The 25,899-nt window shown below is 42.1% G+C and overlaps 1 protein-coding gene across 1 annotated transcript in view; it reads right to left on the reverse strand.

Moving 5' to 3' along the window:
* The window catches only part of ADAM10 (ADAM metallopeptidase domain 10), a 48,618-nt gene extending 26,373 nt beyond the window's left edge, over positions 1-22,245 (reverse strand). The window contains exons 1-4 of the mRNA XM_080980727.1: positions 21,885-22,245; positions 8,550-8,700; positions 6,809-6,927; positions 4,668-4,826 (exon numbers count right to left, since the gene is read on the reverse strand). Coding sequence (XP_080836853.1) covers positions 4,668-4,826; positions 6,809-6,927; positions 8,550-8,700; positions 21,885-21,939 — 484 coding nt within the window. The 5' untranslated portion in view covers positions 21,940-22,245. The remainder of the gene's footprint in view (positions 1-4,667; positions 4,827-6,808; positions 6,928-8,549; positions 8,701-21,884) is intronic.
* Positions 22,246-25,899: the final 3,654 nt, after the last annotated feature.

A 25,899-nucleotide genomic window follows, 5' to 3' on the forward strand; every position in this document is an offset into this window, starting at 1 on the left:
TAGGGATGGAGGTTACTTGCGTCACCATTACTACTCTATATGATGATGCAAGAAACAGTGTGGTCACACTTGCACAGAGTTCAGCAGGACACACTTCACCTTATTCAATGCATTCCTGCCCCTAACCTTGGATCTTGAAGCTCAGGGGAAATTGAATTTTTATGCAAAATGCCCAGATTTCAGTGGGAGCTTTTCTGTCTTGAAACATGGTTGTAGATCTGAGACATGATTTAATGTCACGAGACCAAATCTAGTCTCAACAAGCACAATCTTCCAGGTGGCTATTTTCCCAACTGCAATCCTCTACAATAAGGTGAAATACAGTTAAAGTAGTAAAAATAGAATTTGAAAGCTCCAGTATGCACATCTTCTCTCATTAAAAATATCATTTCACAAGAATGCTGTTCACTGTATTATATTATGACTTATTTCATTTTCCTGGTATGTATTAAGAAACACTATGGCATAACAAACAAAACAAGCATTCCTATATAAAGCAAATCCAAGGCACTTGGTGGGGGAAGGATTCAGTCAAGCTATTTTTAGAAAATATTTAACAAAGTACTACTTAATGCTAAAATTAGATATATACCAGCTTTTGCATTTGCAATTTGACCAATTAATCAATATTTTCTTCATAATATCACAGCTTCGAATGGGTGCTGATCTAGATCTACTGCTAGATAGTTTCTTTTCTCTTTAAACTTTCTTCAGCTGGGTAGCTTAGTTACAGCATGGTGCTGATAGTGCCAAGGTTGCAGGTTCGATTCCCATAAGGGACAGCTGTATATTCCTGCATTGGAGGGGGTTGGAGTAGATGATCCGCAGGGTCCCTTCCAACTCTACAATTCTGATTGTATTATCAGCTTTTAATTCTGATCTGAACATATGAAAGAAAAGGGGGTATAATCAAATGTGCCAACAAGCCCCAAAGCAGTCCCATTTCCTACCACCCACCATTTATTTAGCACCAATAGTATATTAAAAAGCCATGATTAAACTGCAAATCTTGCTCTACGAGAAAATTGTCAGTGATTTCTGCATTTCGTAACACAACTTTACAACAGAGGTTTTCAACCTTTTTGAGTCCACAACTCCCTTGACCAACTATCTTTTTTCTGCAACACCCCGGTGGTGCTCAGGAGCCCAGTTATATCACTCCTTGCCTGCAGAGCTGACAGCCTCTTTTCCTTTTTTGAACATCCTCCCTCAGCCTCCTTTCCTCTCCTCTCTCCTCGGGAGTCCTCTGGGCAGCTGCTGCAGCCACCCCTGGTCTCTGAGCTGCCCCCCCAAAGAGGTGTCTGCTCCTGCTACCCCACAGGGGCTTGGGCAGAGGATGCCCCCAGCTTTAGTGGCCCAACAGAGACTGGCCAAAGGTGAACATAAGCACAGTACCTTATCTTGGGTGGCAGAAGGGCTGCTGCAACAAACAGCTGTGCAAGCCTTTGGGAGGCAGAGATTGGAGAGGGCATTAGAGGAGGGGGGGGGGAGAAGGAAAATTGCCCATGACACCCCTGACCATCATTCAATGCACCCCAGGGTGCCGCGCCACTGGTTGAAAACCACTGGCTTACGGCAAAGAACGAGTACTAGTTAATGAAGACAATTCATCTCGAAACAGAATAGAAAGGATTTTTTAAAAAGAAATTATGTTATCACTTACATATTTAACATCAGTCACATAAAAAGTATGAATCAAGATCCAAGAGTAAGAATCTAAAATAGTTCACCATATTTTGAAATTAGAATAGAAAGGTCACCTTTTACTGGCCACCAATTTCACTGCAACATGGACAAAGGGCTTTGTAGAAAGTGGACAAGAAGATCCCCACTTGCAGAATAGGCTTTTGTTTAAACTCTGAATAAGACTTCATTGTGATGCTAAACATATGTTGCATTGTTGTGCCTGAAAAGCCGCTAAAAGGATATTCCTGCCAAAAACTGAAAGATCCAGCAACCAACAGGCTCATCCATTAGAAATACATATTTTGTCTATCTCAAACAATCTTCTCAGCTGATGCCTGTCTTGTTACCTTCCCATAGTGTAGAGTGCCTCAAAGCACAGGATAGAAGACTTCTCACAATCAAACACTCACTAAATTCACTTTATTCTCTGTCAGCTGAATTTGATCTGATAAACCTCAGACAAAATGATGGACACCGTCAAGGTGGTCTGTTTGTATAAAAACTAGTTTTCCAAAATGAATGTCCTAAACAGGAACATCAAGCTGTTTTGCTCCCATACATTTGGGTTTGCAGTAGTATCTTCTATCTCTACCTCTCCTTTGTAGCCTTGCCAATTCCATACTTTGCTTCCAATCCAGCTGCTAAACTAATAGCAGAGTAGGTATAGTTGGGTTAGATGTAAAGGTGGGGGAGGTTCTGCAGCTGAGAAAAATTCTTTGCCTGTACTGATGTGAGATCTCAAGGCAAAGTGGCTGCTCCTGGCTCTCTCTCCCCTCAAAGGCTCCAGCTTCTCCTCCCCTTTCCTTCTCTCTCTAAAAAGATTTCAAGGCACTGCTATCCCAAGAATAGCTGTTGAGCTCTTCAGAGAGCAAGTGAGTGCTCACTTCCCTGTCCAAAGCCCCCCACATCTCCATTGTTAATGCAAGACTGCTGCTGTGATCGGGAAGGAAGAAAGCAAGGAAGGGCGGTGGCAATAACAGGGTAAGAGGGGTCATGAGGGGAGTCTGTCCAAGTGTCAGAAGTGCATGGAGGAAAGGCCACAGAGCTCCCTTCAGCAAATTGGAGAGGGTCCGGCAGCATAAATTTGCATTTTGCGTTGGACCCTTCTTCCCCTAACTGACCCTGTCATACCTCAGAACCTCAGCAGGGGGCTGAGAGTGACAAACGCCCAATGCCTAGCAGGCTTCCTCAACCTTGGCCCTCCATATGTTTTTGGCCTACAACTCCCATGATCCCTAGCTAGCAGGGAATTGTAGTCTCAAATCATCTGGAGGGCCGAGGTTGAGGAAGCCTGGCCTACGCCAAGGCTTACCTACACCTGAATTCAATAAAGTTCTGGCCATTTTAATCCCACAGCATGCTGAGAAGAAAATCTCCCAGAGAGAGAGAGAGAAATAAAACTCCTCTTCGACGCCTTTCCTTTTCCTTCTAGGCAGCTGAAGTAAACCAGCCAGGATAGTGCCCTCTTTCCTGCTGGCTCAAACTTATGGAACCGGCCAGCTCAGCAGCTGTGAATAGCCCACCCAGCCCTTTCGGGAGAGGGAGAGAGAGACTTTTGCAGCTGCTCTGCTTGGCGAATCAGGTGTTTTGCGGGGCAGAGTGGTGCCCAGCAGACAGGCAGCTGGAGATGCTAGGCACAAAGGTGGCTCCTGGACATCTCCAACCAATCTCAAAAGGTCCGTTGCCAGTTGCAAAATGAGAACAGTGCAATGAGAATTTTGGTTGTTGATTGTATTATGTATCTGAGCTCATGAGTGAAGACTAACAGTGTTAACTAAGCTGCTGGGATGGCAAGGGCTGTTCATAAACATTCTAAAGCTCAAAGCTGATGGAATGTTGGTCATGCACTTTCCAGGAGAGGTGAAAATGCCTGAGATTAGAACCTAATACAGACTTTAAGGGCAGTGGCCTTGCAAAGAAGGCTGTGAACTGGGAAGGAATCTGAGGTAAGGAGGTGAAGGAATCTGAGGTAAGGGATCCCAGAAGAAGAGGTAACTGAAGACAAACAGGAACCTCAAGGAAGCTTTAATAAAAAGCAGAGACAACAGAGAAGTTGATGAAGGTGGAAGATAGGAGCTGATTTGAACTATGTTTGGCTATATCTTCTTAATTATCCTTATCAACTTGGGCTACTGATTTTCCATAATATGATCTCAAGAAATGTACTACCCATTCCTTTCACTTGAACCCAGAAGTTCTTGGCACACTGCCTGAACAGATAGCTTTTTAACCAAAGTTGGCAGGAGCCAGAGCAATGGCCCCAGCATACACTAGCACCAATTTGTCCTCCCTAATGAAGAGACTAGGCTGGTCCTTTTTTAAGACAACAAAGGGGTCATGGAAAGGGACAGAGAGCAGAACACAACAAAGGAAAGCTTTATTGCTGGCAGAAGTCCTTCCAAGATTCCCTAATGCTATCCTCAAGACACGGACAATCACTAGAACTGCTAAGCCACACATTTAATTTCAGAGACTGACAGCCAGTGCAACATATCCAATAAATTAAAATACTAAGGAAAATTGCTTCTGCAAAACCTACAAAATATGTGCAGGTCTTGCCCACCCTTTATCTTGTATGATACTAATAGTTATTGCTTAAGAAACACATCTGATATAACATTCCAAGGCAACATACCTATGGCAATTTATAGCTGTGATGTCACTCTTCAGTTACATGCATTCCCTAACACTTTGGTATCCCAGACCAAGGATATATGTGTAATATCACTTCCCATGTGGTGTTGTTGCTGTTGTTGTTTGTACCCCACCATAAGTTAGCCCTTAGGCATCTGTCATCCCCACACTTGCAGTCAAAGAGATTTATGGTTTTTATCATATATTTACACAGTAGCACAACAGCGAATGCCTACATGAGTATGGGAACAGCTTTCACGCGGTTTGCTTTCATAAAAAATCAAGTGTCGCACATATTTGTGCTGTACTGATTATTTTCACGGTACATGATAAACGGAAATACTTACTAATATCATCTTCGTGATACATGACTGAATGAAAAGGCAGGGCTCTGTCCTTAATATATCTTTCTGCTGGTTCAATATAGAAGGTCCCAGTGTGAGTCTTAATGAATCCTTCAAATCTTCCATCAACAACAGATCCATGGCTAAAGCTTCCCTGCTCACCTTTGGGGGAGAAATAAAAGATTAAAGAAAATAGTGCACTGGCAGTTTTCATACTCAGGCATCAACCACCAATAATTAAGCTTCTTAAACTATGCTTGCAAACAGCTGATACCCTCCCCTGCCAGCCGCCTTCTCCTTTAACCACCATTAACATGCTTTGCTCAAAGCAGGAAAGTTGCAGAGCTATCCCAGTTGCCTCAAAAATATTGTATTAAATACCATGTGACCCTTATATGAATGCTTAACCAGCTTATTATAAAACCTCTACCATGAGGTTTTGTCACAGATTTAACCTCTGAAAATAATAGTTCGGTTGGCCAATCTTGCTGAAATTGTTTACCACTTTTCAGCAGGTGGCAAACCGTCAAAAAAGTAATACACCATTCTGCACATAACTGTACAATTCCAGTTTATCATTAGTTTTAATAGTGAAAACATCATTAGCAGGGTCAGTTCTTTAATGTTTAAATTCCCACTCTCTTAACAAGCCTTTTCCTTAAAGTCACAGAAAAATGAAAAGGATGTCTTTTTGATAGATGTTGACTAAACTTATTCCAAAAGTTTAAAAAACAACACATGTCTCAATTATCCATAAAAGACTCGTAACATTAACTTTGTGAACATTATTTGTCAATACACAAATAATGAGTTTTAGCAAACAAGATGTCCTGCAATATTTCTGACACCATCAAGCCACTTACTGATTTGCTGACTTTTTGTGCTATGAAGGAATAATAACCTTTCTAATAATTTCCAAAGGGTTAAGTCATGTTTGTCTGCTATAGCTAAACAACAAATTGTGGGACACCTTAAGAACTGACAAATTTACTATGATATAAGCTTTCATGGACTACAGTCCACTTCTTCAGATGCCTTCAAGTGTTACAGGAAAATAAACACATAGCTGGTAGTGGTGGTAGAACTGTAAACAGTGCAATCAGAAAGAAATTAAATGCAGGAAAGTACAGAAGGTGATAGCTACATTAACAATGGCCAATAAACTCTTTTTATTTTATTTTATTATTTTATTTTATTTTTATTTTTTGGTAAAAGCAAACATCCTAGCATTGGTAGGTCAATTGATACATGTAGTGTGATCCTAATTTTTATATATATATAAAAAACCTTTGCCCTGATTCCATCTATGCATGATAACAATTGATCACTTAATCCTCCCTAGGTGTATCTCCATAAAGATCATTTACCCTTCAACAACTAGGGTTGAAAAACACATGCAAAGTATCTGCATGTGTGTGAGTGCAGCATGTGCTATATGCATTTATTTGTGTGGCTTTATTAGTTTCAAAGGCATAACAGGGATCCATGCTTGGATTTTAACACAAGCAACAAAGGTACTTCATATAAATTCATACAAATAAATTATTTAATCCAGGTTTGAGGAATATTTGGCCCTTCTTTTGTTGCTGAACGACAACTCCCATCAACCCCAGCAAGCCTGGCCAATTGCCAGGGATAATGGCAGCTGTAGTTCAGAAACCTTTGGCCATCTAAATATTGCTGAAGTGGCTTTAATTTGAAAGATGACTTACACCTTTTCTCCATTGGTGCAAAGGTCTCATGCAGAAGTTGGGAATATTTTTGAGCCCAAGGCCCACCTTCCTTCAGAGCCAATCTTCTGAAGGTCGTCCTCCAGTAGTGGGTGCAGTCAAAACAATGAGGGGGTGCTACATGCAGGCAGGATGCACACATAGTGCACCTTCAGTTAAAGGCAGTAGGCCAGATGTGAGGCTCGCCTGAGGTAAGTAGCTTTAGCTTATGCGATTTGAAAAAACCAATGGAAAGAGAGCACTTCAGCTTAAATCCACATTACTTGCAACTTTTAGAGGCAGTTTTTAGGTGGACTTTCCAAAAATATTTCAATTATTGAGACCTGATCTATTGTTCACTATTACACTTAAAACAGATTTATCACTAACTTAAGACAACAACAAACTTTTTAAATACAAAATGATTGAACTTACCATAAATGTGCCCAGTATATATGTGGGAGGTATCGTAATCAAGTACTTTATCTGATATCTCTAGCTTGAAGTCATCACTAAAGAGAGACATATCTCTCTTCATTCGAAGGTTAAATTGTCTGTAAAGGGAAGACAACAGAACTTAAATGTAAACAAAGGAACATACAAAGCTGACTTCTACAGAGTCAGACAACTGGGTCCATCCAGCTCAATACTGACTACACTGGGCAGCAGGGGTTCTCCAAAGTTGCAGATGGCATTCTCTTCTAAGCCCTATCTGAAGATGCCAGGTGTTGAATCTGGGACCTTCTGCATACAAACAAGGTACTCAACTACTAAGCTACAGGCCATATTCAATTACAAAAATACCTCAAGAACATGAGCTGTTAAGAGTGTGAGTGAGAATGAACATCCTGAATCTTGTTAAATACTTTCCTTCTTTGATATTCATAGGCCATCAATGTAGCCCAATTATCCCAAAATACCATCTGGTACTGCAGCCATGCATTCCCAGTTTCCTTTATTATAATCTTTAGGTTTCCTATTTCAACCACTTATAGGAAAACATCTGCCCCCTGCCTAGAAGTACACATTAGGAATACTGCTCTGATTAAAGCTGCAAGAGACAGTACCACTTGGCAAAATCTTATAAGCAGGGGACAAAATACTGGGGGTGGGGAGTCAGGTCTAAGCAGGACAATTTGCAGCGAGCTTTTTCTCACTCCAAAACCCAGAAATCTTGGAGAAATCCGTAAATTTTTTTTAGTCAGTTAGAGCGGGGCAATTTCTCTTTGCTCTTTCATTTCCGGCAAGAAGCCAAGTATAGGATAAAGCTCTTTTGCAGTAATCCGGTCTATTAACTAGCTGGGCCTACATCTACTTCTGCTCGTTAGTAATTCTAACTAAAAAAACCTAAGCTAACAGAAAAGCAGGCCCAGACCATAAAACGGAGAGGAAATTCACAGTTGGAACCACGCAAGAGAGTAAAGGCTTTCCCAAAATGAATTTCGCTTTTCATTTAATATTGATGTCAAGCTGTCCAGTCCACCTGTCACAGGAAAACTGCCTTGTGGATCAAGTTTGTTCTGTAGGTCAGATGTCCCCTATCCCTGGATTACTACTATGGGAATAAACTACCGATTTCTAAACACTATAAATATACAACTTTTAAGAGCTAGATGGAGACACAACCGGTTTCTACACAAACAACTATCCACTAAAATTACATTCACTTGAATTTTGTAAGATAAACTTCTGAAAGTTTTGGTAAATGCAAGTAGAACAGAGCTAGTGGTGTGCAAAGCAAGAGTAAAGGAAAAGAGAACAAACGTGTTATTTTTTTCAGCTATTTTTTAAAAAAACAATGTAGCTGCATTGGCTTATAAATGTATGCAGCAAGGAGCAATTTATCCTTCATTCCTTCAGCACCTCAGCCTTGAACATTAACAGATGAAAAACCAGCTATGTATATACAAAGGAGATTTCACTGTGCCCCAGACTGTAAACTAGATTAGTCAAAGTCTGTCCAGTTCCTGAAGTCTTGAAGCCAACAGGTTGCCGAAAAAAGTTGCAAAGTGCTAAGTGCCTTTACACATTGAATGATAAACTTGAAGGAATTCAACAGCCAAGAACCATAACTATAAGTACAATGCAATGTTAATATTAAGTTAATTCTTTACCATTCCTTTATATTTGATGAAATTTAAGGAATATAAAGTAATAAGCTTGATCTGATACTTACCTTCCATGAGCATGGAAATCTAAGCGTAAAAATTGGTCTTCATGTGATACTGCTCTTTTGGCACGCTGGTGTTTTTGGTGTAATGAATCCACATCATATGACAGGCCTTCATAATGTCTTATGTGTTTATTTAGAGGATTTCCGTATTGACCTGTGAACAAAACAGTGGATTGATAAATCAGTCAGTCCAGGCACATTTCAGAAATAAGGGAAAGGCTCTTTCCCCAAACTATTTCTATTTTCATTCTCCTTTAATTTTCTAAACCTTTTGCTTAGAAAAGTAAATTGAGATTGTTAATACAAACTCAATGTCAAATGGTAACTCCAAAGCATGTTGAAATACATTTAAGATGTTGCTTATAACTTATATTTTTGATTCCAAACACTATTACTTCAGATTAAGAAATATCAAATATTTTCAATAGACAGTCAGGATAACTTGCCCTTTTCAGAACTATAAAAATACACACTAGGAAGTACCTACGAAGCCAATCACCAAAAGAAAGAGAAAAAGAAACAGGGACACTAACTTCCCTTTCTGAAGAAACCTTTAGACTGAAACACACTGGGCTACCTCTTTACCCTAGCCTGAGACTGTACTATTTTAAATGTTTTTAATTCTGAACTTTGAATTGCTTTAACCTTCCCTGGATCTGCTAGTGAAGAACTAGGAAATTTATTATTAAACTGATAAATATTAGCATTTTGAGTTGTGCTCTGTTTTGGGCAGAACAAAGCCAACAGACTTCCTTTGGAGAGTGAACAGGTTTTAGAAGTGGACGCAGAAGACAAAGGTACAGATGCTCACCCATACTTGAAGCTGAAAGGAGAGTCACGGACAAATCTCTTTCCATCAGCCGAACCTCTTAGGGGTTAGACACTTCCACTTTAATGAAATTATATTTCTAAGGGGGGAGGGGCAAGAGCTCAGTGACCCAGAAGACATGCTTTGCATGTAGAAATCACTAAATTAAATTCCTAGTCTTGGGGCTGAGCAATATATCGCCCAAAACCGGTTTAAAGTCCATAATGTGATATTGCTTTCATAATTTTTGTCCTGGCAATGTATCATGAATCATGGTTTGTGCTATTGAAAAATCACAATGTGGGGAAAACCTTGAAGCCAGCCAATGCCTCTACACAGCTCCATTCTTATTTCAGACATTGTGATATATCAGTATATTGTGATGATTAGCTAGTGATATATCACACTTTTGAAAACCAGGTGTCAACCAGCATTACCCAGCATATCCATAAAAAAAAAAAATCAGTATCAAGTGATGGGAAAGATGTTTGCTTCAGAATCTGGAAGGCCACTACCACAGGCACAGATAAATTATAATCTGGCCTGAAAACAGCTTTCCAAGATTATTTTTTTCCTAAAAATATTGAGAACTAGATTATGCTTGTACTTCTCACTTTGAATAGACTACTGTATCTACTAAAAGAGTTAATCTGCTAATTAAAAACAACTGCTCAATAAAACTGAAAAAAATGAAAAATCTAACCAGGGTTAGATGACAGAAGAAAATGGAGCCAATATAGTAAGAAGGATTGTGACAAAAAACAAGAGAGACCATTAAAGAGTGAAAAGAACTAAGGATATTTTTCATGGGAGAATTGAGCTTAAGGAGAACACCAATTGTGAAATGAGTAGGCATCATATGGAATTGAAACAAAGTTCAAATTCAAGTGTGCATTTCCATCCGACAAGTTTTGAACCAAACACAGGGAGTTTTATAAAAGAAACAAAACTTGTCGAAGTATACGTGCAGCCATATAACAAAGGGCTGTAGATCAGTAGTTGAGCATCTGTTTTGCATACACAAGGTTTCAGGTTCAATCCTCAGCCCCTCCAGGTCCCCAGCTTGAAATCCTAGAAATACTGAGCTAGATGGACCAAAGGCAGCTTCCTATGTTCATATATTGGTGGTCAAGGTGCTAGAACACTATTTTTCTCCTGCCCAAATGAAGCCAACCCCATTGGACATTTGTCTTCCCAAAACTGTCATCCAGAAGCAGCCATTCCATTATGCAGCATCCAGGGAGAGATGATAAGTACAGCCAATTTATCAGCTTATCTGAGAGACCAGCAATGTTTGGCACCTCTTCTCCTTGAACTGCTTCCAATCCAACTGATGGTAGTAAGAACTTCATGACTAAGAACAAATGCCCAAGTTTGCATTTCCCCCGCCTGTCTCCCAAGCCCTTTTCTTTTTGGGTTGTGTCTTTTAATTTGCAAACCTGACTTACTGATTTTTGCAAACTGCTCTGGGAGCCTTTTCGATTGTTAACAGTCTCTGCTTTGGTGTACGCTTCACTGCCCAGCCTCAGCAACCACTTCCTCCCTAACTGGTCTCACAGCACATGGCCCCAAACATGTGGAAATACTAAAAGGAACCTCAGTTCCATTACTTCCAGTCAACAGGGAGGACGATACTAGAACATAAGTCTGACACAACTGAGTAAGAGGGCCAAAGCAAAATACTTACAAGGCGATATTTAGCAAATATAGTGGTACTTCAGTTTTTGAATGTAATCTGTTCCGGAAGACCATTTGAGTTCCGAAACGTTCAAAAACCAAGGCGCAAAGGGCAGCCTGCAAATTCAATAGAGAAAGGGGGGGGTGCGACTCAGTGGAAGCCGTGTGACGTCTGAGGCACGTTTGAAAATGGAAGCATTTACTTCTGGGTTTGCAGCATTTGAAAACCGAAACGTTCGACTTCCAAGACGTTCGAAAACTGAGGTACCACTGTACATTTTTAGTTTTATAAGGGGTTTTGTCTTTTTTGTTTGTTTTTTAAAGGAGGCAATTCAATGATTAAGACAGCACCAGTTTTTAGGGTGAACAGCATTTCAGACAGCACTCTTACCAACAATGGTTTTATCATGATACACCATTTTGATTTGTGGAATTGCAACTCTCCCCCATCCCCTAACCCACCCACCAACAGCAAAGTCATCCAAGACCTGGTTTGATAGTGAGCTGCAAGCACACACTGATATGGAACTGATCTAAATAGTAATAAGTGGACATGGCTAATGAGCTTCTTAAAAAGGTTTAGCAACCCCCTTTCCTGGTCTCTTCCTCACTTTCTTCCAATCTAGAAAAATGATCACTTTTGTATCTCTTGGCTCTTAAATACAGACAGAGCTGCAAAATCACTCTAGCATTTTTCAAGTTAACCAAACCAAACCATTTATTGAACTAGTGATGCAAAACCTATGGGTGGGGTGGGGGAAATAATATTCCAACTGATATGAACAGAAGGTTTATGGGGCACCTAATAAAATATCACTGACCAGCACTAAAAAGAAAGAACTAATCCTATGGTTATTCTTTTCTCTTCTCAACTTTTTTCTCCGAAAATTGTGGTTTTTGTTTCTACATAAAATTTGAGCTGTACATGCTATTTTTGTTATGCCCAAATTATGTAACCATAACTTTTGTCTACCAAAATGTCAGATTTTAGCTTTTGTTTTATTTTTAACTCCCCCCCCCCCGCTTGTTTACCAGCTCAAGCTGCAGGCAGCTCCATCTAAATCTGAATATTTTTGTAATAGTTTCAATAAAATTAAAGAAAGCATTTTACCCTACCTTTCTGTAATGTGCCAAAGGTGGTCAATAAAATAATAAATAATTTATTATTATTATTATTATTATTATTATTATTATTAGCCTCCCCAGCCACTCTGGGCGACTTCCAACAGGATATTAAAAACACAATAAAACATCAAACATTAAAAACTTCCCTAAACAGGGATGCCTTCAGATGTCTTCTAAAAGTCACATAATTTTTTAACTGTTTGGCATCTGACAAGAGGGCATTCCACAGGGTGCATGCCACTATGGAGAAGTCCCTCCACCTAGTTCTCTGTAACTCCATTTCTTGCAGTGAGGAAACTGTCAGAAGGCCCTTGGAGCTGGACTTCAGTGTCTGGGCTAAACAAGGTGGGTGGAGACGCTCCTTCAGCTATACAGGGCCATGGCCATAGGGCTTTAAAGCAGTGTCAGAAACTCAGGTATATAAGCTACGCACCAAATGGCTCCTTAAACCAAGGTTAGAGTCACCAAAACAGAATGTCTAGTTGCCATTTTGGGGCAAGGCAGTCTTATTTTTCAAATGATGAACTGACTGTGATTGATTTAAACATCTGGCTAGTTCTGATAACAACCTTGAGCTAGGTTAAAAACTTTGAGAATTTAACAATATCCTGTCAAGATATCCTCATATATATTGGCCTATTCCTACCTCTTTTTTTTAATGGTGACACAGACCATTCATAATGTAATAATACTCTTCACAACTGTGAGCTGGGCAGAGGGGTAGGGTAAGCAAAGACAAGCTACAACAATTACTGGTAACTATAACACTGTTCACTGTTCCTGCTCAAGCTGCACAAAAAAGCGTGAGGAATCTTTAAATTCATTTTTATTGTACAGATAAAAGGTAACTGATAGAATTCTACAGGATGTGGTATTAGTGTGTAAAAACAGTCAAAACCAAACATCCCCAGAGGGCGGACATGCCAGGGGCATAGCGTGGGGGGCCGGGGGTCGTGGCCCTGGGCACACAATTTTGAGGGGGCGCGAACCAGGCACCCCCATGCAGGGTTCCCTGTTGCGCCTTGCTTGCTGTCTCAGGTCTCTGGGCCCCAGAATCTGGCCTAGCCCCACTGCCACGTCCCTGGCCCACTCGCTGAATGGCAACCCAGCCAGCAGTGGCCTACTCCTTGCTCAGACGGTGAGCAGGCACAGATGAAGGGACAGAGGCAAAGGACAACCCTTTTCGTAGCCCGGCCCAGTGCTCCTCTTGACAGGCATTGGGGAAATTTTCCCACCAAGGCCAGTGTTGGCTGGCCAGGCTCCCCTCTGCATGGGTGGGCAGTGCAGCAAAGGCCCCCTTGGCTCTGGTGGCAAGGGCTGAGCTGGCATGGCGGGTTCTGTTCACACCCTGCATCTGCCTGGTGGCGTCCACTAGGCTGGTGCAGCAGGTTTCATTCGCCCTCCACACCTAGCCCCTACCCAGCCTGCACACTCCCACCCCGGGCACCAGCAAACAATGCTATGCCGCTGGTCCAGTCACAGCGTTTGAAATTACTCTATCGCCAGTTTTGCTACTCAGGAGCACCAGCTAGTGGCCAAGTTGAGATTGCCAGTCTGGTGGTTTGCAACAGATATCTTGTGGGTGGGGGGGAATCATTGAAGGGCAACCTTTTCATTGTTGTAGGAAAGTAAGCAAACAGGAAAAGTTTTTTCACACAGTTGAATTAATTGTTTACCTCCTGCAGGGGCGGGGGCAGGGTGGAGTAGAAAGCACATTGTAGTTTGCAAACAGACACAAGCAGGTTAAATGTTTTTTTTCCTGTGCTGCCTGATTATTTAAAATGCTTCTAATGGTAACCTTGCATCTCAAAAGTGAAATGGCTCTAGCAGTAAAGCAGAGCATCTTTTCTTGTTTGCCTTTCATTTCATCTTATAATAATATTTTTGCTGGCTTGCTTAGAAGAATAATGGTTTACACCCTTTATTTGGATTCTACTGCGTCGTTTTTTCCAGGAATGCAGGTTGAGCACTGGGGTGGGGAAAGCACATTGGAAATTATGATAAAAAGGAGGGTTGGGGGGGTTCCTTCCTGTGTATCCCATTTTGAAATTTGATATTGTGTATCTGATGGTGTATTTGGTGTGGAGGGAGGTGTGTAAGTCGAATAAACATTATTATCTCTTGAAATAGATAAGAAACACATTCAGGTCTAGTTCTTTGTTCCAGTCTTGCCCATTTGTGACAGTGAGTGAAATTTAATGGATGTGGGTTTTCTGCTTTGTGAACCCAAGTCTGCAGCATTCCTAACCTTTCCTGGAGATGAGTTAGCAAAGTCTGCTAATGACACAAAGTTGTTTGGAGTAGCTTTTAACTAAAAGAGGCTGTTAGGCACTCCAAAAGGATCTCTCCAAACTGGATGAATGAGCATTAACATGATAAATCTGATCCAGTGTTAATAAGTGCAAAGTGATACACGCTGGGGGGGAGGGGGAATCCTAACATTACATATATGCTAGTGAGGTCTGAGTTGGTGGTGATTGATCAAGAACTTAGGGTCATAGTGGATACCTCAATTAAGAAGTTGACCCAGGTTGTGGCAGCAGTAAAATGGGGAAATATATTTTAGGGATCATTAGGGAAAGGATTGAAAACAAACTGGAAATATCATAATAGGTAAAAAAAAAGGTAAAGGACCCCTGGACGGTTAAGTCCAGTCAAAGGTGACTATGGAGTTGCGGCACTCATCTCGCTTTCAGGCCGAGGGAGATGGCATTTGTCCACAGACTAAACAGCTTCTGGCGCAACGGAACACCATGACAGAAACCAGAGCGCACGGAAACGCCATTTACCTTCCTGCCGCTGGGGCAGAGCAATGGGAGCTCACCCTGTCGCAGATTTGAACCGCCAACCTTCTGATCAGCAAGCCCAGCGCCACCTGCCTCCTGATATCATAATGGCCTTATACAAGTCTGTGATGCAGCTGCGCTTGGAATACTGTGTGCAATTCTCATCACCATGTCTCTTAAAGAATATCATAATGCTGGATTTAAAAAAAAACAAACTGGTGGAGTATCATCCTACTTTTTAAATATTTGCATGAGTACTCCTGTACCATTTACAGGGAAGTGCTTTCCTTTTCAGAAATAAAAATATTAGAACTTTGAAAATCACGTTATGTGGGCATGACTGTACAGAATGAGACATGGTCCCTTACTGGCAGAAGCTGTGACTTTGCAAAGTGAAAGAGAAAGGTTCTTCCTATCGAGAAGCAGTGTGGTATATGACTGTATGACTAGACACGCTAAATCCCCATGAAGTTCACTGGGTGTTACTGTCGTATACACGCCTAATTTTAAGCCCCACTGTGCTCTCTGTATGACCTGCTTTGCTATGGCTGGTTACAACCCTCCCAATACCACAAATTGCAAAATAAACCAAATAAATTCTCTATGGAAAAATAAACAAAGTGCCGCTACAGTAGCCATTCGGTTTTTGCACTTATAACCCAGGTTCCAGGGAGCCATGTGGCAAATACCTTTTCTATCCCAGTTTCTAAGACTCCTAATTAGATGGCTACAGGAATCCGACAACAAGGACAAGAGTGCACTCTTGCACTCATGTTCCCCAGCAACCAGTATCAGAGGAATAAATGAGCAGCATAATAATATAATAATTATATTTTATTAAAATTCAAAACTACAAAAAATTCACATAAACAAAGCATTTAAAAAATTCTTTGTTTTTTCAACTTCCCCTCCCGTTTTCCACGGTGTTTTTAATTTCTTCCCCTTGCTGCCCCTTATTTTTTCTCCCTTACATCATAACCATCATACAACAATCTCTAATTCCTTCTGTTGCTCATAGTTCAAATACTGCTCACGAATTCATCATACTATAGTATTTCTTTAAATGTTTTGAAAAAGACTTCCATTCTTCCACAAAAATCTAACTTTTCATTAAGCAGCTCCAAAATAGCTTATTCTTTATATACCAGGTTCCAAAAAAGTTGTTAAATAGGGATTTTCAGAAAGAACAAGTTTAAAAGCTTCATATAAACTGGCATAATATTTTTGCAAGTATTTTTTAGACAGCCCTGTAAGTCCAACAAGCAAGTAAATACAAAATCTATTTTAATTCAAAAACAATTAAGGTAAGAAAACTGTCATAAACTTCATAACTTTGGGCAACAGTAAGTTGCATATGATAGGAAACAAAAATAAAGAATAATGTGAAGCTGGAATTTTCCAAGATATCAAAATGGTGCTTGGCAACTCCACCACACAAGCAAACACTTGCCTGTCCTTTTAACATAAAGGAGAATAGCCAAAGAAAACCAGACTAACCAAAATGAACAGGAACATTTACATGCCTTGTAAATACTAGCCTCAAGTACATAAGTACTCCTAGATTCATGTAATCTGCAAGAGCATCTACAGTAAACATTTCACTTTCATCAACATACCATGTTAATAAACACTAGAACTTAGGACCAGGAGCACACCTTACCTCCCAGCCTGCAACTATCAGCAATTATTCCAGATGTCTGTGGTTCAAAGAATATGCAAACTGTTGGATCATTTTGCTGACTGCTTGGATGAAAGTTAATGGGTTTCCATTCTCAGATCAAACTTAGGAAATGCTCCAAAGAATGACCTTATCTTGAAAGTTTTAATTTCCAGGCATTAAACTAGCCACAAAATCAAACAACCTTATTTTCTCTTATAGCAGTAAACACAAAGCTTGACACTACAATCAGTCAATACAGATATATGAAATAGGGGCCGTGTTCTATTGTCTCACTGAATCTATTGTTTCAGTGACTGGAAATAACGGGCAGTAGGCCTCAGACTTATGCTGCCTCTCCTTTTCACCTTATTTAGTACTAATTTATGTGCAAGAGGAAGAGAATTAATGCTTCTGCTTTCACTTTGGAACAATTACAGTTCCATGTTACATTTAAACTTGGGAGAGCTCAGTTTGTTCAAATTAAAGTTAGTTAAACCAAGATCTGAAACCAGTTTGATAATAATGCTTTTTATATAGCCCTTTCACATCACTTTGAATACTTGAAAGCACCATACTTCACATGCACTTACAACAACCCAATAAAGTAACTGAGCATTATTATCACACATATTGCAGATACAGAAGCTGTGTCTGAAAGAGCAGCTTGCCAAAGGCCGCAAAGCAAATTTATGGCAGAGCTGAAATCTGAACTGAGGTGTTTTCATCCGGTGTTTGTTTAAACTAACTTTGTTTAATCCTCTGCTTCCCAATTCAGATGTAATGTAATATGAAACTGTAGTTAGTTCCAGCATAAAAACAAAAGCTGCCACTCTTTCTCAGGCATAGAGGAAAAAGAGAGAGGGCAGTGTCATAGACAGTTTCAGGTCATCTGAGTCAAAGTTTCGGTGAATATCTTAACCAGGCAAATGTGATGCTTGAATACATCATGTTCCATGTAAAATGCTGAAATAGTTATAAAGATCTCCTGACTTAATGAATCGCTCTCTAGTTAACTGACAATAATTGAGTTTTTAAATTACTTTGAATTTTATAAGTTCTGAGCTTTGACTAGGTCAGACAAAATCCAACTCTCATCTACTTAAACAGCATGGGTAATAGTCAAAAATGATGGAAATTGGAGTTCAACAACTGAAGGACTGCAGGTTCCCAATCCTGAACTAGGTTCTGGGTTTTTTGCACTATATGAAGCCACTTTTATGCCCATTTTTTAAAGTATACTGGAGACTGCAAAGGCTAAGAAGATGCTAAAATGCACATGCAGAAATGCAATCATGGACTTTCTCTTAGAAGGACAGTAGGTTGAAGTTTACTATATATTATAAAAAAAAAAACCAACATGCCAATCATCTCAACAGCATAGGTTATATGGTCTCACAACTAGATTCAGACTCTGAGGAGACAACAACTAAAAGTATGTTGATAGACAAAGTTTCTTTTCAGAACAGTATACTTAAGATTGCAAATCCTCCAACACTTAATAACACTAACTCCAATTGAGAATTTCTGAAGCAAGGACTGAAACCTTTAATATGGTGTTATTTTTTAAGTGCAGAACAACAGAAGGTTGATAACTGAGTAAGTCTGAAGTGTGCTATCAATCATTTGCAACCACTGGTCTGCACATACTCATATGTGAACATCCCAAGTCAGTGGTTCTCAAACTTTTTCCTCTGGGCTACACTTTCAAAATAAAAATTTGTTTGTGACACACCAAATTTTTAATTGATAAGAAATACATTGGGGCGGGGGAGAGAGAGAGAAACAACAACTAGCAGTGCTTCATTTATAATACAGAACACAACTACTTTCAAATATGATCATGGGACACCCAGACAGTATAAACTTGACATGAGCCAACAGTGTGACGCGGCAGCTAAAAAAGCCAATGCAATTCTGGGCTGCATCAATAGGAGTATAGCATCTAGATCAAGGGAAGTAATAGTGCCACTGTATTCTGCTCTGGTCAGACCTCACCTGGAGTACTGTGTCCGGTTCTGGGCACCACAGTTCAAGAAGGACACTGACAAACTGGAACGTGTCCAGAGGAGGGCAACCAAAATGGTCAAAGGCCTGGAAATGATGCCTTATGAGGAACAGCTAAGGGAGCTGGGCATGTTTAGCCTGGAGAAGAGGAGGTTAAGGGGTGATATGATAGCCATGTTCAAATATATAAAAGGATGTCACATAGACGAGGGAGAAAGGTTGTTTTCTGCTGCTCCAGAGAAGCGGACACGGAGCAATGGATCCAAACTACAAGAAAAAAGATTCCACCTAAACATTAGGAAGAACTTCCTGACAGTGAGAGCTGTTCGACAGTGGAATTTGCTGCCAAGAAGTGTGGTGGAGTCTCCTTCTTTGGAGGTCTTTAAGCAGAGGCTTGACAACCATATGTCAGGAGTGCTCTGATGGTGTTTCCTGCTTGGCAGGGGGTTGGACTCGATGGCCCTTGTGGTCTCTTCCAACTCTATGATTCTATGATTCTATGAAATCACTGCAGAGTATAAAACAATCATTCCCACACACTTGATGCTCTTGCTCTCATTTTGAAAAGATATGTCCCTATTCTGCAAATAAAAAAAGATTATTTTGATACTATACAACACTGAAATGTTTAAATGTTTCTCCAATTGTCTTTGAATCTTCCCACCACACTCGCCATCCTTTCCCACTACACTAGTGTGGCATGCCACACCCTTTGAGAACCACTGCCCTAAGTAGAAAAAAAACACTATTTAACTCACAAAAGCTTCTGCATGAACTTAGTGAAATGTAAAAGTGGTTTACTTTTAAATAGGCCCTTTCCAAGAGTCAGGATCTTAACTGAAACCATACTACACCGGTGATGTTGAAATGTTAGTTAATCTTGTTAATCCACGCCCTACTGCACTTCCTGATAAGAATTACTCATAAGCAAGTTCTATGACATCATCAGGACCACACCTTGTGCCCTTCCAAAGAAGACATGTTTTGCCACTTTTAAGTGGGGGGAAACAGTGGTGCCTCATTTGTGACATACCGTTGGTGAATTAGAGCCCACTTCACAGCTCTCGTCAACAAAAGTTTGCACCACAATAAATGTATTTTAAAAGACTTATTTTTTGTTTTTTTCCTAGCAGAGCAGCATGTCTGGAATTGGTAACCAACTGAGGAATTTGTCACCATTCAGACAAAATTATTCTGATTCCAACCTGCGTCAAAGAGCAAGTAAAACCAAAACACCCTTCAATGGCAGGATACTATAAAATAAATGTGTTTATTCTGCCTTCCATAATATCAAAATTTTAGAGTAGCTGCCACTACAGCACAGAGCAAAAAAAGTCCCCATGTATGTTTGAGACTAATACAGTGGTTCCCAATTGGTGGTCCCACCCACATAACTATCATCAACATTTTCAAAAGTAGTGGGTTCATGACTTGGCCTTTGAAAAGCCACAGTAGTTAGCTAATTGGGAACCACTGGACTAATAGATTAGGCTGCAATCCTAATCTTGTTTAGCTGGTCATATAACCTATTGAATTTAATAGGATTTATTGCTGAGTATTCATTGTTAGGACTGCATTGTATGTCTATGAAAACTTGAATCACAATAAGAGGCCCCCTTCATCATGTACAGTTCCACAAAAGATAATGACAGAATAAATGTGCTAGAAGCTTTGTGACACTTTAGGGATGTTATGCATAAAGACAAAGCCACAATCCCAAGCCGCTTCTTGAGCACTCACAGTAAGTTGCAATGATGGGATGAGGACTTCTATTTTTGATCCACAAGAATTGCTTTCTGATTTAAGTAAGCAAAATTATTCAGCTTACTCAAAATATGGATAGTGAACCACAGACAGAATGCTAGCAAAAGATAAAATAGAAGAAGCAGATCTGCCATAAATCACAACTAACATTTTAGCAAATCTCAACAATATGGCACTTCCTCTTTTCAGAAATACCTCACCCTGCTTTAGAAACTCATTTAATGTATCATTCCTTCCAGGTATCAGATACAATATACAACTTTCAGAAGGCCTACTCCCTCCTGAAAGTCTTCTAGCTCTTTTGACTTGATGCCCAACTGGATCAGACTCCAGACCTATGACAGTGGTGAGAAAGAGGGATGGCACAACAGGAAGTCAAAAGACTCACTGGAAACTACCCCATACTAGGTGTGAGTGCAGAGAGCATATTTACATGTATCTGCCTTGTTCCCCTTTTTCACACAACCCCCCCCCCTCCATTCATTTGAGGCAGCAGGAAGGAGAGGAGAGGAAATCTCAGAGGGCAAAGTCAGATACTTAGGTGGGGAGGGTAGAGAAAAGGCAGGAAAGACATGAAGGCATGTATATACAATATTTTTCTAATGTTTTACGGTTATTGGGGGGAAGTGTGCTACCCCAAAGCAATTACTGTATGCACATAAGACTAAGTGGAGGAGAAACAGTCTCCTCCAAGTGTCACTGTAAAAGAGCCTTACTTGCAAACTGCTTTTAGGGAGTGTGTTTTTTCAATCAAGTGGTATATAAATTTTATCAAAACAGTAATAAATAAATAAATCAGCCTGCAAGCTTCATCTTGGAATCTCTAAGCTGACCTCATGGCTGCAAGCTTTGCACTTTTCCCCATTACTGTATTTTTATTATTTCGCCTCGCTTCACCTGGGCTTTGTGGAACATCTTGTCTAATAAAGAGTTCCAGAGAACTCAAACGACTACTACACAATAGTGACATTTTTGGCTGCTTCTAGTAAAAGGATTCCCAACCGTGGGTTTTTATTTGTTGGTTTTCCCCTTAATGGGTCAAACGGCCACCTTTGCATGTGTGTGTTTGTGTGTGTGTGTCTGTATAGTTATACTTTTCATAATTACAGTTTCTTCTTTTACGTAGAGCCCGGAGCTGTCCTTTTAAACAGAAAAGCAGGAGAGGGGTCGAAATAAGTAGTGTGGCGGCAGCAGAAAGGAGTGAAAGGAAGAGACAAGAGAGTGTGGAGGAGACTCCCCGCCACCCTCCCTTTTCAAAATGGGCCCAATCCAACAATTAAAACACACCGAAAAAGAACTGAAGCCGCTATCGGGGCAGGGAAAGGAAAGAGCGGCGGGGGACCCAGAACCGGAGTGGAGCGGGAGCCGTGAGGGAAGCTGCCCCCGGGGGCAGGAAGGAACCTCGGCTGCTTAAGTGGCTGCTTCCCGGGGCGAGGGAAGGAGGGAGAGGGAAAAGGAAGGGAGAAGCGGGGGAACCACTCGCCCTCCTCCGACGCGGCCTAGCCTCGCCTCACCTCCGGCTCCGGCCGCCCAGGAGCAAAGCACGACGAGCACCCTCAGCAGCACCATCTTCTCCGCAAGGCCCCGCCGCCGCCGCCGCCTGCCAGCCAGCCAGCCAGGCGGCCGCCTCTCCTCCTCTTCCTCCTACCCACAAAGCATCCGCCCCGGCCGGAGGAGGGGGAGGAGGAGGAGCCGAGCGGCGCCGCTGCTGCTGTTCTCCTTCCCCTTCTCCGCCTCCCGTCGGCCTCGCCTCAGGCGCCCACCGAAAGTGCCTCGGAACAAGCTCCCTCGGTCGCCTCAGAGTCCAGTCAGCGCCCGGCGCGCGCACCCGCGCACTTCCCCCCCCCCTCCTCCCTCAGTCCTTCTTTCTTCCCCCTCCCGGCCGCCGCCGCCGCCGCCGCTGCCGCCGCTACCCTCTTTCTTCCTCTCCCTGCGCGCGCGCGCCCGGCCGCCTCCGCTCAGCCACTCAGGGGCGACGGAGGTGAGCGGCGCCGAGCACGCAAGCGCTGGGAGATCGCCGGGGAGGCGAAAGGAGGCGTGGCTGTGTTTAGGCCCGCCTCTTCGCCCTCCGGCGGTCGTTGCTTGGGGCCACGCCCCTTACAGTCTCGTGTTTTCTTCCTTTCTTTCCCGCCCGGCACAAGGCAAAAGCCCGCCTCCTGTCTATCACGTGGCCCGGGGTTGTTATTGTTAACTTGGAGGCCTTGGCCGGAGCCGGCTGGCGCGTGCGCAGTGGGTCCCTCCCCTGGGGCGGGAGTGAGGGGCGTTGTTTTTCCCTGCCATCATTGTTTCCTTAAAGGGGAAGGTGGCGGCTGGGTCATGGCTGGGGCAGCGGCGTGCAGCAGATCTAACCCGCTGTATTTGCAAATCCTTTCGCAGTGCAATTTTTCCCCCTTGATATTTGGCCTTTTGGGGAGAAAAACATTCTAGCAAAAACTACATGGGAGGATCTCGTCTATTCCGTGATCTTTTCTACAGAATCTCACAAAGGTTTTGCAAGTGGATCACCTCTAAGCTTTCTGAGGCTTTCCCCCAATATAACGGATGTGGCCTGTTTTTGTTTTAAAAAGACATGCAATAGTAACCCAACCGAAAAGGTGTTGGAACCTTAGTCTTGCCCATGTAGCAAACCTTAGCTGCTATGTTGAATTGCTAAACTGTTGTTTATGAAGAAATACTGTACTTGTATTGAAGCTTTCCTGACTCCAGCTTCTTGGTATTAGGGCAAACCGTTGCACGGTATGCTTCCCAAACCAGTGGGATACCACATGGTGTCAAAGTAGGCCTTCACTTTCAATAAACCATAACAGTTTTTCATAGAACCAGAACTGTAGAGTTAGAAGGGACCCTGAGGATCATCTAGTCCAGTGTTTCTCAACCTTTTCCCAATTCCCAAACCTTGTTTCCTTCCTGTGGCAGCCTGTCCTACCAGTAGAAAGGTAACCATCTAAATGTTTTGTTTGTAAACAGAACAAACAAAATCATAATTTTTATAATTTATACAAAATGCAATTACATAAAAAAAATATACTTTAAGTATTTCTCGATCAGTGTGACCCTTGTGCTTGATGACCAGAAACAAGCTTTTTTATATCTGGTTTGATTGCTCTCAGGGATAACCGAAGATCACCTTTGTCCATTATGTTAAGGCAATTCTGTGTTAGGCTGAGTAACTTCTTTGGCAATCACACATAGCTGAGTAAGATTGTCTTCTGTGGGATCATCACCTTGTTGTGGGGAATGGGCTTGCATGTTCTATGATCCTTGTGAGCGGAACCATCAGGAATCTCGTACTCCCAGCATGGTCACCCAAGGTGGTAAGGTCAAAGGGGAGGAGCTAGACAAAGAATGATCCAATAAGTCCAACAGCAGAACAGGTGGAAGATAACAAGGCTGAGTAACATACCTCCTTTCGCAGTAGTACTTGCATAAAGAAACAGCACCCCACACACTAACACTGCTGCAGCCACGCACATTGCCCGAGACATACGAAATGTGGACAGCTTGGTGCATGCAGCAGTGGAGTACGGAAGTGGGAGGGAGAAGGAAGCGGAAGCGACGTTGCCGCAGAATGTGCGTGGGAAGCACCATCACTTCTCTGTTCACTCTACAGTGGTACCTCGGGTTACAGACGCTTCAGGTTACAGACTCTGCTAACCCAGAAATAGTATCTCGGGTTAAGAACTTTGCTTCAGGATGAGAACAGAAATTGTGTGGCGGCAGCAGCAGGAGGCCCCATTAGCTAAAGTGGTACCTCAGGTTAAGAACAGTTTCAGGTTAAGAAAGGACCTCCGGAACGAATTAAGTTCTTAACCTGAGGTACCACGGTACTTCTCTGTTTTCTGTTTTCTTTTCTTGGTTACTTCTCTGTTTTCTTCACTTCTCACTTCCCTCTGTGGTCCCTAGTCACATGCTGAGGCCCCCCATTTGTGCAATTTTCACCTGTGGCCCCCTTGTAATATCCGGGGGGGGGGGCAGGGGGCCATATGGCCTCCAGTTGTGAAACGCTGATCTAGTCCATAGAAATATGCAGCTGTCCCATACAGGAATCAAACCTGCAACCTTGGCGTTATCAGCACCACTCTATATATATCAGGTTTATATCAGGAGTCGGCAACCTAAGGCCCATGGGCCACAAGCGGTCGTTTAACCGGCCCATGGACCCCCGCCACCCACTTGGTTGGCTACAGGAAGCTCCTGCAGCCAATGGGAAGCTGTGCACGCCTCCTCCGCACCGGAAGGACCGCCAGAAATAGCATTTGCGCATGCATGTGTCCATGCACTCTGGCCCTCTGCAACGTCTGCAGGACCATAAACCAGCCCAAGCCACAAAAAACTTTGCCGACCCCTGGTTTATATAGAGGAGTCTTCGCAGTCACGGTCAAGGAGTCATCACCAGCCTTTAAATAACATTGTGACACTAGAGAGTTTGAATGTTATCGGTTTGGATAGCTCAAATTTAATGAAACAGAAGGCATTGCTACTCTAGCACAAAGCTCAGGACTGTGAGTTTGGAGCCTTAGAGGATGTGATGATAAGAGACAAAATTGCTTTTAGCATCTTTGATTGCAACTTAAAAGAGAAACCTACTGAGCATTCCAGTCTCACACCTTTTCAAGCAATAAACATTTTCAGAGCTCAAGCCCTTACAACTTACAATGCCTGTATACACTCAAAATAACAATCAAAGGCACACAGTGCACCAGGAGGCAAAGACTTATTTATGTGCGGTCTGCAGTTCCTAAGGACAGCTCCTCAGCTCTGGGCCATTCCTGCAAGATATGTGGCAGTGCACATAAAACAAAGCCTTGCCCTGTCTCTGGAGTCTCATGCCCCAATTGTGGGGACCAAAGCCATTTTACAAATATCTACAGAAGGAAGCATGCTGCTTCATCCAAACAGGAACAAAGTATGGAGCCCCAGCCTCCCAAGCTGCAGAAAGTGCAAATGGTTCCCAGCCATGGTTCACTGATATTAATGTGGGTGGGAGGTCATTCAAGAGACAGGGAGCCACCACAGAGAAGACCCATCCACATATCAATGGGGAGGTTGATATGTAAAGATGCCCTTCTTCAGATATTTGGGTCTCCAGTCATTGTAGGGCTTTACATGTCACCTTAAATTGGGCTTAGATGTGGATTGGCAACCGGTGAAGTTCCCTTGATCAGTATGTATGGGTTCAATCCACTCTTGTCCATCAGCACTCTGACCACTGCATTCTGCACTAGATGCAGCTTCCAGGCTGTCTTCAGTCCCATGTGGAGCACAATGTAACAGTTTGACCTTGAGGCCACCCAAGCATGGATCTAGTAAGCTATGTGGAATAAGTTCCAACATTTGGGACTTTTTAGTTTAGAGAAAAGGCAAGTCAGAGGTGTCACGATAGACAGATATAATGTTATGCATGGTATTAAGAAAGTGAATTCCCAAATATTAGAACTTGGGGCATCCAATGAAGCTGAATGCTGGAAGATTCAGGACCAGGGGTGTGTCTAGGGCTCAGTCAGGTATTGTGCCTATGCACACTGGCTC

This window comes from Podarcis pityusensis, assembly GCF_964106645.2.
Source record: "Podarcis pityusensis genome assembly, chromosome: 14".
Classification (NCBI taxonomy): domain Eukaryota; kingdom Metazoa; phylum Chordata; class Lepidosauria; order Squamata; family Lacertidae; genus Podarcis; species Podarcis pityusensis.